This window comes from Urocitellus parryii, chromosome 8, assembly GCF_045843805.1.
Source record: "Urocitellus parryii isolate mUroPar1 chromosome 8, mUroPar1.hap1, whole genome shotgun sequence".
Lineage (NCBI taxonomy): Eukaryota > Metazoa > Chordata > Mammalia > Rodentia > Sciuridae > Urocitellus > Urocitellus parryii.
Window position 1 is genome coordinate 99,835,959 of NC_135538.1, and position 13,011 is coordinate 99,848,969.

Genomic DNA, 13,011 nt, shown 5'->3' on the forward strand with positions numbered 1-13,011 from the left:
TGATTCACCCTCCTTCAGGGAGGGAGTTCCCTGCTTGCTCAGGACCCCTGAGATGAACCTGTAATGATGCAGAAGGTTCATGGTGCACACACACATAGTGGAGCTCATGCAGGGCACCCTTCCAGATTTTGTCTTTATCCAAGGGAGATATCACAGCAAGTTGTTCTCAAGGGCAGAGGGAAATGGCACATGAACAATGGCTCTTCTCATTTTGTCACCTGGGCAAAAGGCTTATCCTTCAAAATCCAGCTTAGTTATTACTCTTCTGGGAGGCATTCCAGAAACAACCACTCCCTTGCTGTGAGTGAAGTGCTCCCTGTCTGTGCACCACTAGACCCTGGGTCTCCCTCAATCTCATCTCTTAGCATGGAGCATTTGTGATTTTAGTCTGTGTAGTTCTTGTACTAGTAGTGAGTATCGGATAAAGGGGATTCTGTTCACTTTGTTTTGTCTTCCAGGTGCTTGAGAAGTGTTTACCTATATATGTAGGAAAAGACAGCATTTCCTGTTTTGCCATTATAATGGGGAATCTGTGTCCAGAGATAAGGGTGAAATACAGTGTGTATACTTGAGAATAAAATTTTTGGCTTCTTTTGTGAGTTCCTTTATATTTCTATTCTGATGTCAATATTATTTTAATCAAATAGTTCCTTTCTCTCTCCCTCCCATCCTCCTTTGTCTCCTTCCTTCCCTTTATTCCTTCTAAATGGTTTGGAAAAATCTTGGCAGTTATTCACTTGAAATAAAGATTTAATTCCTACAATATAAACAGAAGACAATTAGAGATTTTTAAAGTGTGTCAACCCTTAAAGTTTATTTTCTTTCTCTCCATGCCCATTTGGTAAGAATGGTTCTCTGGGACTGACTAATTATAGATGAATGACACTGAAATGCTTGAACAATAATTTGTAGAAAAATATAATTATGAGCAGAAGTCATTAGTGGGAGTAAATGAATAGTTTGTTGGTTAGCAGGTCAATGTTGAAAGCCAAATGTGGTTAAACACTGGATTAAATTACAAGACCATACTCCTTTTGTCATTTAAGTATATTTATAAATTACTGAGCTTTTAAAACTGCTTTTATATGCTTTTTGATTTATGGTACAGAAAGGAAGGGAGCTGCCCAAGCTGGGTTTCAGGAGTTTGACAAAGAGAATGACTCACACATGTGCCATGTTCTCTTTAGCAGAGAGCACCACCAGTCCCCCTTGTGTGGTGCTTAAATAACCTTTATAAAGTAATGCATGTGATTTTTTGAGAATCAAAGCTAATTGGGTATAGTTAATTTATAGAGGCTAGGAATTTAATTACTTATCTAGTTTTCTAGTCCTGGATTCAGAAGTCCTGCTTTCAGAACTAGGTACTGAGGCTTCATTATTACACAACCTTGTTTTTGAAGAATTTTAGTTTCTCATTTGTGCAATTTGTAAAATTAAAAAAAAAAAAGAAACCCAAAGAGTTCTTACATCAGAGGAAAACTAGGTTGTGTTTATTCAAAAATTTCAGTAACTTTTTTCTGTGTTTTATATATTGGATATTGTATGCTCAGTTAGTTATAATCTGAGGGGGGGGGGTGTTACAAGTGATTGTCTATAGGAAAAAAAATTTAAAATAATTAGTTTAAACCACCCTGAGTTGAATGTTGACCACTCGTCCAATGCTGTGTTGGGAATTGTGACATATATAAAAAAAACACAAAACAGTGGTCATGCATTCATGATCCATTCTTCAGGTGGAGAGATGAATCATGCATACTGTGATCATTACAGAGCTATTGCATATTGAAATCTATGGCACCGGCTCTAGGTTAGAACTCTTCCAGCCTCTCTAGGCTGGTACTCCTGAAATATTCAGGCTCGTTGTGATCATACATAGATATGTCATTTCTGTAATTCGAAGGAAAAAAGTTATGAGATAGTCTTACTGCTTTCTAGCGACTCTGTCGACACTTAAAAGGACATAAGTGTATTTTAATAGTTGAAAATGGCCTTTAAAGATTCTCTGTAATCTTTTTCCATTCATTCTGACTTGACCACTGTTAAGAACAATTAGTTGAGTAGTATCTTTGTGATCTCCACTCTCGATTCTGCCTCACATAGCTTGCATGTATATAATCGATGGTCCTTGCATATTGACTGAGCATTGTGAACATGTGTCATTAAGTTTGAGAGCATTTTGCATTGTACTTGATAAATATTTTTTATGCTTGGCATGAATCTTTCTACATGGACAGTCAAGAAGAGGTCAGAGAAATCCACACATATGCATATACATAAAAACAAACTTTATTTCATTTTATTGTTCCCAAAGGTTAAGATATACAAACAAGCAATAAAATTAAAATTATTTTCTTTTGGGGATGATTTATGTCTTAATTTTCACCTGCCCTATAATTAGAAATTTTGAACTCTGTAAATATTTTTAAGATAAAATTATTGCCTGAGTAAACTTTAGAAATTACATCATTAACCTGAGACCTTCCTAAGACTAGAACAACATTATTGGTGCAAGTGTCTGCACACACAGAGAGAAATAAAAAAAGGGAAGTTTAAAATAATTTGAAAATGATTTATTGTTGGCTATCTCTGTAGTTAGAGATTCAAGTATTATTACTTTATTTTAGTGCAACAAGGGAGGACAGTAACTTGCTGTGGGCTAAAGGTAAATTATGATCTATTGCAAAGGAGGAAGGAAGTGTACTGGGGAAAAAGGAAGGAGTTGGGAGTAACCCATGTGCTTTTTAAAATATTGCTTTAGATAATGCCTTAAAAATTTTTCCATGACCTTTGCTGGAAAAGTCCAGAGTAAACTGAGAGATAGATGATCTTCTTAAATCTTTGCTAGTTAAGGACTAACGTGCTTGGTATGGGGAGAGTCAGATGGAAATGCCAGAGTATAGTGCAAACTAAGATAACCCAAACTAAGATATCTAAAACTAAGATACCCAGACTCACAAGTTTTCCCTTCTTCAAATTTTCTTAGCAAGCCTATCCTGGATACACTCAGGTTTAGTGTTTGAAGGGATCGTTTAATGCACCAAGACAACCATTCCTAAGTAATTTTGATTTTCCACTCTGCTTACCTTATTTGTAAAGTGAGTTGAAGTCTTCATATGGGAAATTAGTTATTGTCTTCTACATCAGAGCCTAAGGATCATTTCTTCTTTTTGGAATAAGAAAGAAGTAGTAAAAAAATCTCATTCTCAAAACACAATGTGATGCAGGAAAGAAAGAAAAAAGAATAACATTTATTGAGAGTCTATAATGTAGCAAGATCCAAACTAGATGTTTCATACATATTGTCTCATTTTATTCTCCTAAAATCTAGTGATGGAAGACCATGCTATTCCTGTTTTAACTAAAGCCTGTTCACTGAAAGGAACCTGGTTATGTTATGGCAACACTGTGACTCCAATTCAGGTTCAGTGTGATGACGTTTGTTGTGTTCTTCATACCTTACTACTCTATCCTGGATTGCTTTTATTATCAACTTTCAGAGATGAGAAATTGATACCCCATCCCAGCTTACTCCAAACCAAAACCAAAACTAGTATCCAAAAATCCGTGCTTTTTGATTTTGAAGCTTGTTCCAGACTGTTTTTCACAGAATTCTTTGGCCAAATAACATCACATTCTCTATTAAATATCTGAACTTTGTTTCTCTGCGCTGCTTTAGGTTCACTGCCAGAAGTAGTTGTCACCCATCTTCGAGCAGCTGCCCATGCCCAAGACAGAGTGTTGTCTCTGGAAGACGCTGTGGACTGGCATACTGGGGATGAAGTGGTCATTGTCAGTGGGACAGGTGTCGAAGGTGCCAGACCAGCGGAAGAGACTGTCATTGTGGAGGCTGTGCACCATGCAGACCTTCACCTGAGGTCGCCCTTGAGGTACTGAGTGACAGCTTGGCTAGGTTCACGTGGAAGAGGAGGAGGTTTTAACTGTGTTGGGGTCTGGACACTGATCTTTCAGTGATGTATTTTAACATTAAATAATGCTAGACATTCTGACAGGAAAATTACAAAGCTTGAGATATTTTGAAGACTAAGACTACTTAAATAAGTTTCTCTTGTTAAGACTCTCAAACTTTGGTCTTATCTTATATCAATTGGATAGTACAATCATCAGCACAGTTTCTAATTCTTATATATTTGTGTAACAGTTCACTCTTTTAAATTTGAGTTTCTGTAAAACAGATCCTCAAAGGAAGAACCCCACTCATCTGGTGGCTTACTGTCACCATTCCGAATAAGATTAGGGGTGACATCTTCAGATGTATATTCCTGTTTTCCCTCTTTTCAGATATTCTCACAACTTCACAGAGATTTGGGTGGCTGGAGAACACCGCATTTTAAAGGTCACAGTGGCTCTGCTCAGCAGGCGTATTACCATACAAGGAAATCTCACTAGTGAGAGGAAGACATTCCTGGCTTCCTGTCAAGAGGCCAACATGGCAGAAGGTAGAGAATTATTTCAAAGTTCAATAAGTAATGGAAAGTTCAATAAGTAAAACCAAATTTTCACCATCAAATGATATGTGACAGTGCTATGATTGACCTCTTTCAAAACGGAATAAGCCCTTAACCTTTAAATGTCCATAAAATTCTGTAATTTTCAGAAGGCTCTTGACAAATTCTCGTTCCATACCCCCATAATTCTCAAGGACCTTAAGAAAGAAAGGGACAAATGACAAAAGAAATAGTAAATTAATTATTTCTCTGGTGTAAAAAAAAAAATCCTGTCGAAGAATTAAACCTGAGAGTTGAATTACATTTCTGGGTTAGATGTCAAAATAAAGTCTTAGCATTGATTCCAAGCTTCTTCTAAGATTCTCAAGAAAACCCTAATGCCAGAATCCCAGGCTCGAGCAGCACATTCCTATTGATTAGGCTTGTGCTCCTGCTCCTGTTGGGGTTTCTTTCCTGAGTGAACTACCACATACTTTAGGTAAGTGGTAGGAAAAGTCCATTTATCTTCTAGTAGAATAGCAGGCACTGAATCACACTGATGTGCCTATTAAACATCTATTTCAGGGATGGTTAGTTTAGTAGGTTATGTTTTGGTTTCCCAGGCTGTAGATTATGAGGCTTTCACATGTTGTGAAGACATCATTTGTCAACTTTGGTCCAGGATGGTGTGGGTGTCAAGGATGACTTCCAGGCATGAGCGGTGGATGGATGATGAGGCTATTTACTGAGATGGGAAGAGGAGCAGGTTTTGGGGTGGGAGGGTGGTGATCATGAGTTTAATTTTGTACATGTCAAAATTGAGATGGCTGGCCAGCAACGGCGCAGAGATGTTTGGTAATATCTAGAAGCTGGAAGAAATGCCAAGATGAGAGCCAAAGATCTGAGTGGTATCTGTGAATGGGTGCATGTAGATATGATATGACTGGGTAGGGTGTTGTCAGTATATGGAGAAGGATACTGACCTCATCCCCCTCCACCCAAGTCATCCACTGATGAATATGTCATTCTCTAAAACAATGTTTGGGAAACAGTCGGTTAGAATCAGTTGACTGTCAACTTTAAGTATTCTGCAAAATTGCCATCTGTGTATTATTCAGACTCTCTTGATAATTCTCATATAGGTTTTTTCAGATTACATTTTGCAAAATATTATATTCGGTCATGCTGCCAATGTGACATTGCTTCCAGGTCTGAGTCATTATAGATCCATTAACTCTTAATGGAAAGCATTCCTCATTTCATCATAAATCTTAAATGTAACTACAATATCCTCAGAATAAGTCACTCAGCCTTTGGGTGGGGCTGAAATATTAGGCACCAGTAGCTAAAGCCAATCATAGGAGACCTGACCATTTGAAAACATTATCAGAAGCACCAAGAGTTATGATAAAGCATGCAAATACAAAACATCTCATTATCTGTCTCTTATGTCCTCATCCTCTGGGCCTTAGTAAATAAGCCAACTCTGAAATTTACTATGGAATGACACATTGTTTTGTATCATTGCTAATTCTTGTTTTATTAACATGAATAATAAAGAATCAATTCAGGATATGATGTCTTCTCCATCCTGTGATTAGTTCATACACCCACAAATCATGTGTCAGCAGAAAGCATTCTGGATCCTGAGGTCCCAACACTGTAGCCATAGGAGTTGTGTCTTTTGGGTTCAGGTAGTTTGCTGTCCTCAACTAGTGGCACAGCTGGGGAAGGAGGAGATGTGCAGAGGCAGCCCTTGCTTTGCCATTCTGTGGTGGCCTTATTGCTAAGTCCCTAAATTGTAAAATAGTTCAGCAAAGGGGAAAAACCCACTGGATTGTGTAAAAAGTTCTGTGACAACATTCAGTATCCACATCTCTTGCCTAAAATTGTGAACCATTTGAAGATCAGCTTACTGTGCATTCCCTCCAGTGGAATTTGGGGATTGAAATCAGCTTCTGTTTAGGTTGGTTGTGGGTTGCATTCTGCTACTTTGTGACAATATTTAGCTGAATATTTGGGGGGTTTCTGGAAGCAGTAAAGACAACATCATGCCGTAGTTATTGAATCTTTTAATGAATAATCCAAAGAAAGGAATCAAAGTAAACGTGAAAGCTATTAAATGAAATAAACAGTAATGGCTTGTCCTTGGTGCCAACAGTACCTTTCCAATGGGGGGAGTTGTCTGGAGGTATGCTCTACTTGCTTCAGGTCCTCTGGACCTTATCCTGTGTTTCAGGCAACCTGCAGCACTGTTTGTATTCCAAGAGTGAGAAGATACTGGGATCCAGGGATCTGGGGGCCAGAGTCATCGTTTGGTCCTCCCCAGAGGAACCCAGCCAGGTCCAGTTGGAGGGGGTGGAGTTCCGAGACTTGGGACAAGCCTTCCATAAGTACATGAGCTCGCTCACTCTGGTGGGCACTATGAGAGGTGAGCCAGACCTACACCTTCTCTTTTCCCTTCTTCACTCGTGTTTGAAGGCACTTTTCTTTCTTCTCTCATGTTCATGCAGGTGTCATGATAAGTAATATGTGGGAATTGAGGGATTCAGAGATAGATAATTGCTTATATTGTTGATCACTGTTTTTCAAACTTTAGTGTGCCTAAACAAGCAACTTGTGAAGCTTATTGAAATTCAGAGTTCTGGACCTTTCCCTAACAAGTCTTGTCTAAGGTGGGCCTATGGATCTAAATTCTAAATATAGAACCTTATTATTCTGTAAAAAGTAATCCAAGGAGTAAACTTAGAGAAACATCACAAGAAAGTATGGTACTTGTGGAGCGAACCACAGAATCCTGTGCTTTGATTCCTGCTTCTGCCACTCACTAGCTTTGTGACTATAGGCAGATCACTATTGAATAGTAGAAATAATAAACACTCTGGGAGTCCAGGAATAGTGGAAGGCATTTCTATGAAAATTTGTCCTAACTCAGAAGGATCTTCTATCTGGAAAAATGGGAAAAGATGACTGAGACCAGGTGCTTTTCCTGGGAACATGGAATAGGCAGGAGTGCAGATCTTAGGCAGGAAACAGGAAGGATAAAATCCAGGTGAGAACCTCCAGATGCAAAATGAGATCAAAATCAGAAAAAAAGAATGTAATCAAATTAAAGTATAAAAGTTCTGAAACCAGGATCACAAAGTTGTAGGATGTGTCTCAGTGGTTGGGTGCCCCTGAGTTCAATCCTCTGTACACGGAGCCCTCTGCCCCCTACCAAAAAATATTATTCTTTGTTAGTTTCTATTAAAATGCAGATATATTTCTTTGCATAACAGGGCAGGTAACACAGTAGCCCAGAGGTTAGATATTTCTGTCTGGCATGCTTACCAAAGAACCTTTTATTAGGCCTCCAGGAAGGCTCTCGTGCCCTGTGAGGTAAATTGACACTGACAGTATCATTAAAAGTTGTTAGAATTTATTTATTTATTTATTTATTCGTTTATTTATTTATTTATTTATTTATTTTTGGTACTGGGGATCTAACCCAGGGGTGCTTTACCACTGGGCCACAATCTCAGCCACTTTTTCTAATTTTTATTGTGAGACAGAGCCTAAGTTGCTAAGGCTGACCTTGAACTTGTGATCCTCCTGTCTCAGCCCCCCTATGTCCCTGGGATTACAGGTGTGTGCCACTACAATGGTGAAATCTTTGCATAGTGCTTTCAGCAGTTTACCAGTCCCCTAAGTTCCACTCACAAGAGCTATTCAGATACATTTGTTATTACTGATTATTTAGATGGACAGGCATGTTCTCCTGGGGTGACATGGTGGAAAGTCAGTTTGGAAAATTCTGTAACAGCCATTGTTTCTGAAAGAAGTAGATATGAGTGAGGTAATTTACATAGTGCATCCCTGATAAGTAATATGAGGTTCCCTGGTTTTAAGGAAGCTGAGATTGAGGGACACGGGGAGGTAGTATCTATGAGGTATCACAGTTGAGAATTTTCTGGGTAGTTCAATTTTAAAAGTAATATTCCATAAACAAAACTAACCTTTCCAGTATCCCAAATATTTGTCATCTCCATCTCTTAGTACCTGGTAATAATACCAAACTCCTTTTTCAGGATTTATAATTTAACTATTTACATAATAACTATTTTAGTGTTTTAATGTCAATTTATTTCATCAGACTGAAGATACACAAATTCATCTTAGTTTTCTTCATCTTTACATCTCTAGCATAATTAACAATTCCTAAATATATACCATTGTGCATTAATTAATAATTTGGGAATGTTTTGAAAAATGCATCCTTAGGTAATTTTCCTTGTATGGACATCAGAGTCTACGTATACAACATAGGTGGTCTAGGTACATCATTCTATGTGATTTCTTGAGGCAATCAAGAGAGGAGGTTAAACATGAAATATATGAGGTTGCTACTGATATATTGTTTTACAGCAAACTTTTTTATTTTACAAGTAAAAAGATTATACTAAAAACTTTGTTTTATACAAATACCAGTGACAAAATCATATATTGTCATTACCAAGTATTATATACTCTACATAACTATTTGTGCTGTGCTTTTATATACATGGCACAGAAGAAGGTTGCTTCACACAAGCCATCACCACAAGCACGTGAATAATGTCTTGTGCTCCAACAGTATGATAGCTATCACATCACCAGCAGATAGGAGTTTTCCACTCCATTATAATTTTATGGAACCACCATCTGATATGCAGTCCATCATTGACAGAAACATCATTAGTTATTAGGTGGTGCATGACTGTGGCTGATAGTCAGTAAATATTTATTCATTGACTGATCCAGGCCATATAATTTGATTTGGGGGGTCATATATACAGAATGCAGATACAGAGCCAGACTAACAATTTTCCAAAATGTCAATTCCTTATAGCATAATAGAGGACACTTCCCTGTTAGCTTCATAAGCCTACCATATTCAAATGTGAGAGTTATGATCCTCAGGTCAGCTTTTGGTCTTGCTAACATTGTGGAATAGGGATCTCGGACTATCTTTGGCCAAGAATATTGTTGCTTGGCAATTTGTATATACTAATTTATAGCTCAAGAAATAATGACCACATTTCCTTAGGCAAGATGCAGTTTTCAAGGATCAGAGTTGATCCATAAGCAGTACTCTCCACAGTCCTTAACTTCTCGTCTTCCATGCTGTGGGAAGAGTTTATGCCTATCAGGAGGCCAGGTAGAGTTCTTAATATCATGCATTCTTTTGTGGTTTGAAGATCCTTTCTTTTCTTGGGTGATTCTTTCCCAATACTTGATCCTTAGATTTCAACCTCTTTATCTTTGAGGGCCAATATCCTGAGTTGCCCATTTTCTTGATTTGATTGCTGCTTCTGTCTCCTCTACTGAGTTCCCTTATTGTGTGGGAAAATATTTTTAGCCATGGTGTAGCTTGCTGTGAATATGGCCAAGAGAATCTAAGAAGTCTTTGAGATCCCACTGTGAATGACACTTACTCTTTCCTGCTCAGATTCCTATGTCCAGGGCTGTACTATAAGGAGCTCCTTTAGCAGAGGTCTCAGCATCTACAGGACCTTGGGCCTGAAGGTGGACAGTAATGTGTTCTACAAGATTTCAGGTCATGCTCTGCTGGTGGGTGAGTAAAACAAGCTTGTTTAATTTTAGAATTCTTGAGTAGGATGCACAGTTTTCCACAAGGAATTCTCCTAAAACATTAAATTCCCAATTTATAAAAAAACTTTCTTATTAAGTTTAATTATTACTGATTGGCTTCCTAAACTTTTATCAATGGGAAACTGATCTTTTAAAGTTTCAGATGAAATTATCAACTATATAATGGGAGGTATTAAAATTTTACTGCCAGAAATTTTAAAATTCTAAGTCAGATGAATATGTCCATGTACAATTTCACAGATTGTCAAACTTGAATATTGGCCAAGGATTTAAAAATCTTAAATTCTCTTCTTAAATGTTCCTATGACTTTCTGGAGAAGTTCACAGTCACCCTGTTTCCATTATTGTCTCCTAAAGTTCATTGCAAAACCTAGAATTATTATCCTTAGAAATCTCAATTTGGAGTAAGGAGGGTAGGGAAAAGAGAGGTACTAGGGGGGAACAAAACTAGCCAAATTATAGTGGTATATTGTGTGCATATACAAATATATAACAATAAATCCCTCTATTAGATATAAATTATAATGTACATACAACTATAAAAATCTCAAATTGGATTATATCATCCTTCTTTTTAAAACCCTTTAAGAATTTCTTATTGTTGTTAGAATATAACAGGAAAATTATAATCTGGTTTAAAAGGCCTTTTTAGTTATTATTGCCCTGGTAATCTCTGTAAACTTGTCTTGCTATTTTTTTCTCCTTCTGCACCCTAATGAGGCTGATCTATTTTATTTTATTCTTTCAAAAGATCACACTTCCTTCTGCCTCAGGGCCTTTGGATAAGTTATTCCCTTTGCTCATGCCACACTTTTATCTGGTGCAAGATCCTCCCCCACCAAACCCCCTAGTTCAGTGCTTCTGTTTAAGCTCTTTAAACACCAATCAACAGTCACCAATTTAAAATTATATGTCATATTTGTGACCATCTGATTAATGTCATTTTACTACCAGATTCCATGAGGACATTGTCATCTTAGTACTTAGCATAACCACTAGTGCATTGTAGGTCCATCAGTTGAAAGAAATGTATGAATTAATGAGCAAAAGAGTCTAGTTGTATCAGAATAAAAAAGCAAATCAGAGATTTTCACTGAAAGTTAGATTAAACTGTATTTGTTAAATAGTGTTTTGTATTTAACTCTGTGATATGATCAATGGGAAAATGTATGTAACATTTAAGAACAGCTGTTGAGATGAAAGCTGCAAAGGTTCTAATCCTGAGAGAGAAACTGTTTAGTGAGGAAATATGGATCTTATAAACTTGCTTTAAAACAAACTCCAGCTCTAAAAGGCACAGAGCTAAGGATATTGGAGATGCTTAGGTGCAGAAAAATCTTTTGGTTATATAAAGGGAGTCCAAGAGAAGACAAACTAACCAACATTGGATTTCTTTATTTTTATTTTTGTCTGTGTAAAAGGAAGGGTGACACCTTCAGCAGAAATTCAGGAAGAGATCCCAGTGATATGTAATGGACATGAATCAGGCAATAAAGCAAGCCCCCAGGAGGAATTCTCCTTGGATATTATGAATTATAGGCTCTTGACATCTAGTGTATTACAATGAGGGAATTGAAGTATTTGTTTGTTAACACATTCTATATAAAGTACTCTATGTCATTGCAAGTTTGCAAACCAAGACCTTTGAAATGACATGGACAGGGTTCTGTTGAGCTATTCCCTCTTGTTGTGGCTTAAGTGATGAATCTTTCTCTATGTGTCATGACCCAGGCATATTCCTCGGTTCTCTTCCTCTCTATCTCATTGGGTTTGAGGGTCCCTGGTACCATCCTGTTTGCTCCTCCAGGACATGCCAGATCCTTCAGAGAGAAGGGGACCTGTGGGTTGTTGGTGGTCAATTTGAATATCTAGGGCTGAGACTGTACTGACACAGGTTGTGTAGCATTTGACAATAGAGACAGTAAGTCTCCAAAGTAGGGAAATAGAAGACAAATTACTCTGCTTTTCTTTTTACTTAAAGTAAACTTCTGATCCATAATACTCTAGAACTAACATGTTCACACGATTTATATTTCTTTATGTGGTTTATAGATAAAAACATAAAAATAAAATTAGAACAACCAATACCCCAAGTGAAAACAGGTTGCAGTGTCCCATGTTTTCCTGAGTGGCATCAAATATGCTGAATTGATATGGTCTTTTGTTCTCAGGGACATACATGGGGATGAGCTATATCTCCTGGAAAGCCATTCCTGGAAGAAAAAATGGTAAATATATAAATTGATTTTAAGTCTGTTATAAATCTATTACAGTCCATTTTCAATTGTTATATATTTTATACAGAGACCTGATGGCAAAATGTTAGATGTCTCCAATTTATTCAGCATACTAAATGTTTTCTAAAGACGTATCTATATTTATATCTACAAATAGACACATATCTACATATAGAGTACTTTTTGTGGACTCTGATATTATTAGCAGAATCCAGTGTTGAGCTGTGCAAATTTTGATTGTGTTTGTGAATTCCCTGGGTTTGATTTATCTTTTTTGAAATTAGACTGGTCAGAACAGGGAAATATGATAAGAAACAATGTGATCATCATTGTTTCTGGTGCTGAAGGCCTCTCCAGTCCTGAAATGTTGACACCATCTGGCATCTATATCCGTAGTCCCACCAATGTTATAGAGGTAAGAGCCTCATCTCCCCCTGGAGGGTTAGAGCTAAGGGCACACAATTTAACTCCAAAAGCTCACTAGAGTAGCAACATATGATTTGAAACATTTGCTTGCTCTACATTAATATCAAGAAATTAATTTATGGTTTTATTTGTTAGACAACACTTCAGAATAAATTTAATCATTTTCTCAGGACTCCTATAAAGAACTCTTTGGAGCAATATTTATATGGAATATAACAACGGAGATATTGATTATTTTCTAGACATTCAGATTAACGCAAAGCATATGATCT

The 13,011-nt window shown here is 37.2% G+C and overlaps 1 protein-coding gene across 1 annotated transcript in view; it reads left to right on the forward strand.

Annotated features, from left to right (window-relative positions):
- The window catches only part of Pkhd1 (PKHD1 ciliary IPT domain containing fibrocystin/polyductin), a 426,978-nt gene that overhangs the window by 151,566 nt on the left and 262,401 nt on the right, over positions 1–13,011 (forward strand). Inside the window, exons 37-42 of the mRNA XM_026400889.2 lie at positions 3,677–3,887; positions 4,300–4,457; positions 6,685–6,876; positions 9,913–10,038; positions 12,248–12,304; positions 12,598–12,728. Coding sequence (XP_026256674.2) covers positions 3,677–3,887; positions 4,300–4,457; positions 6,685–6,876; positions 9,913–10,038; positions 12,248–12,304; positions 12,598–12,728 — 875 coding nt within the window. The remainder of the gene's footprint in view (positions 1–3,676; positions 3,888–4,299; positions 4,458–6,684; positions 6,877–9,912; positions 10,039–12,247; positions 12,305–12,597; positions 12,729–13,011) is intronic.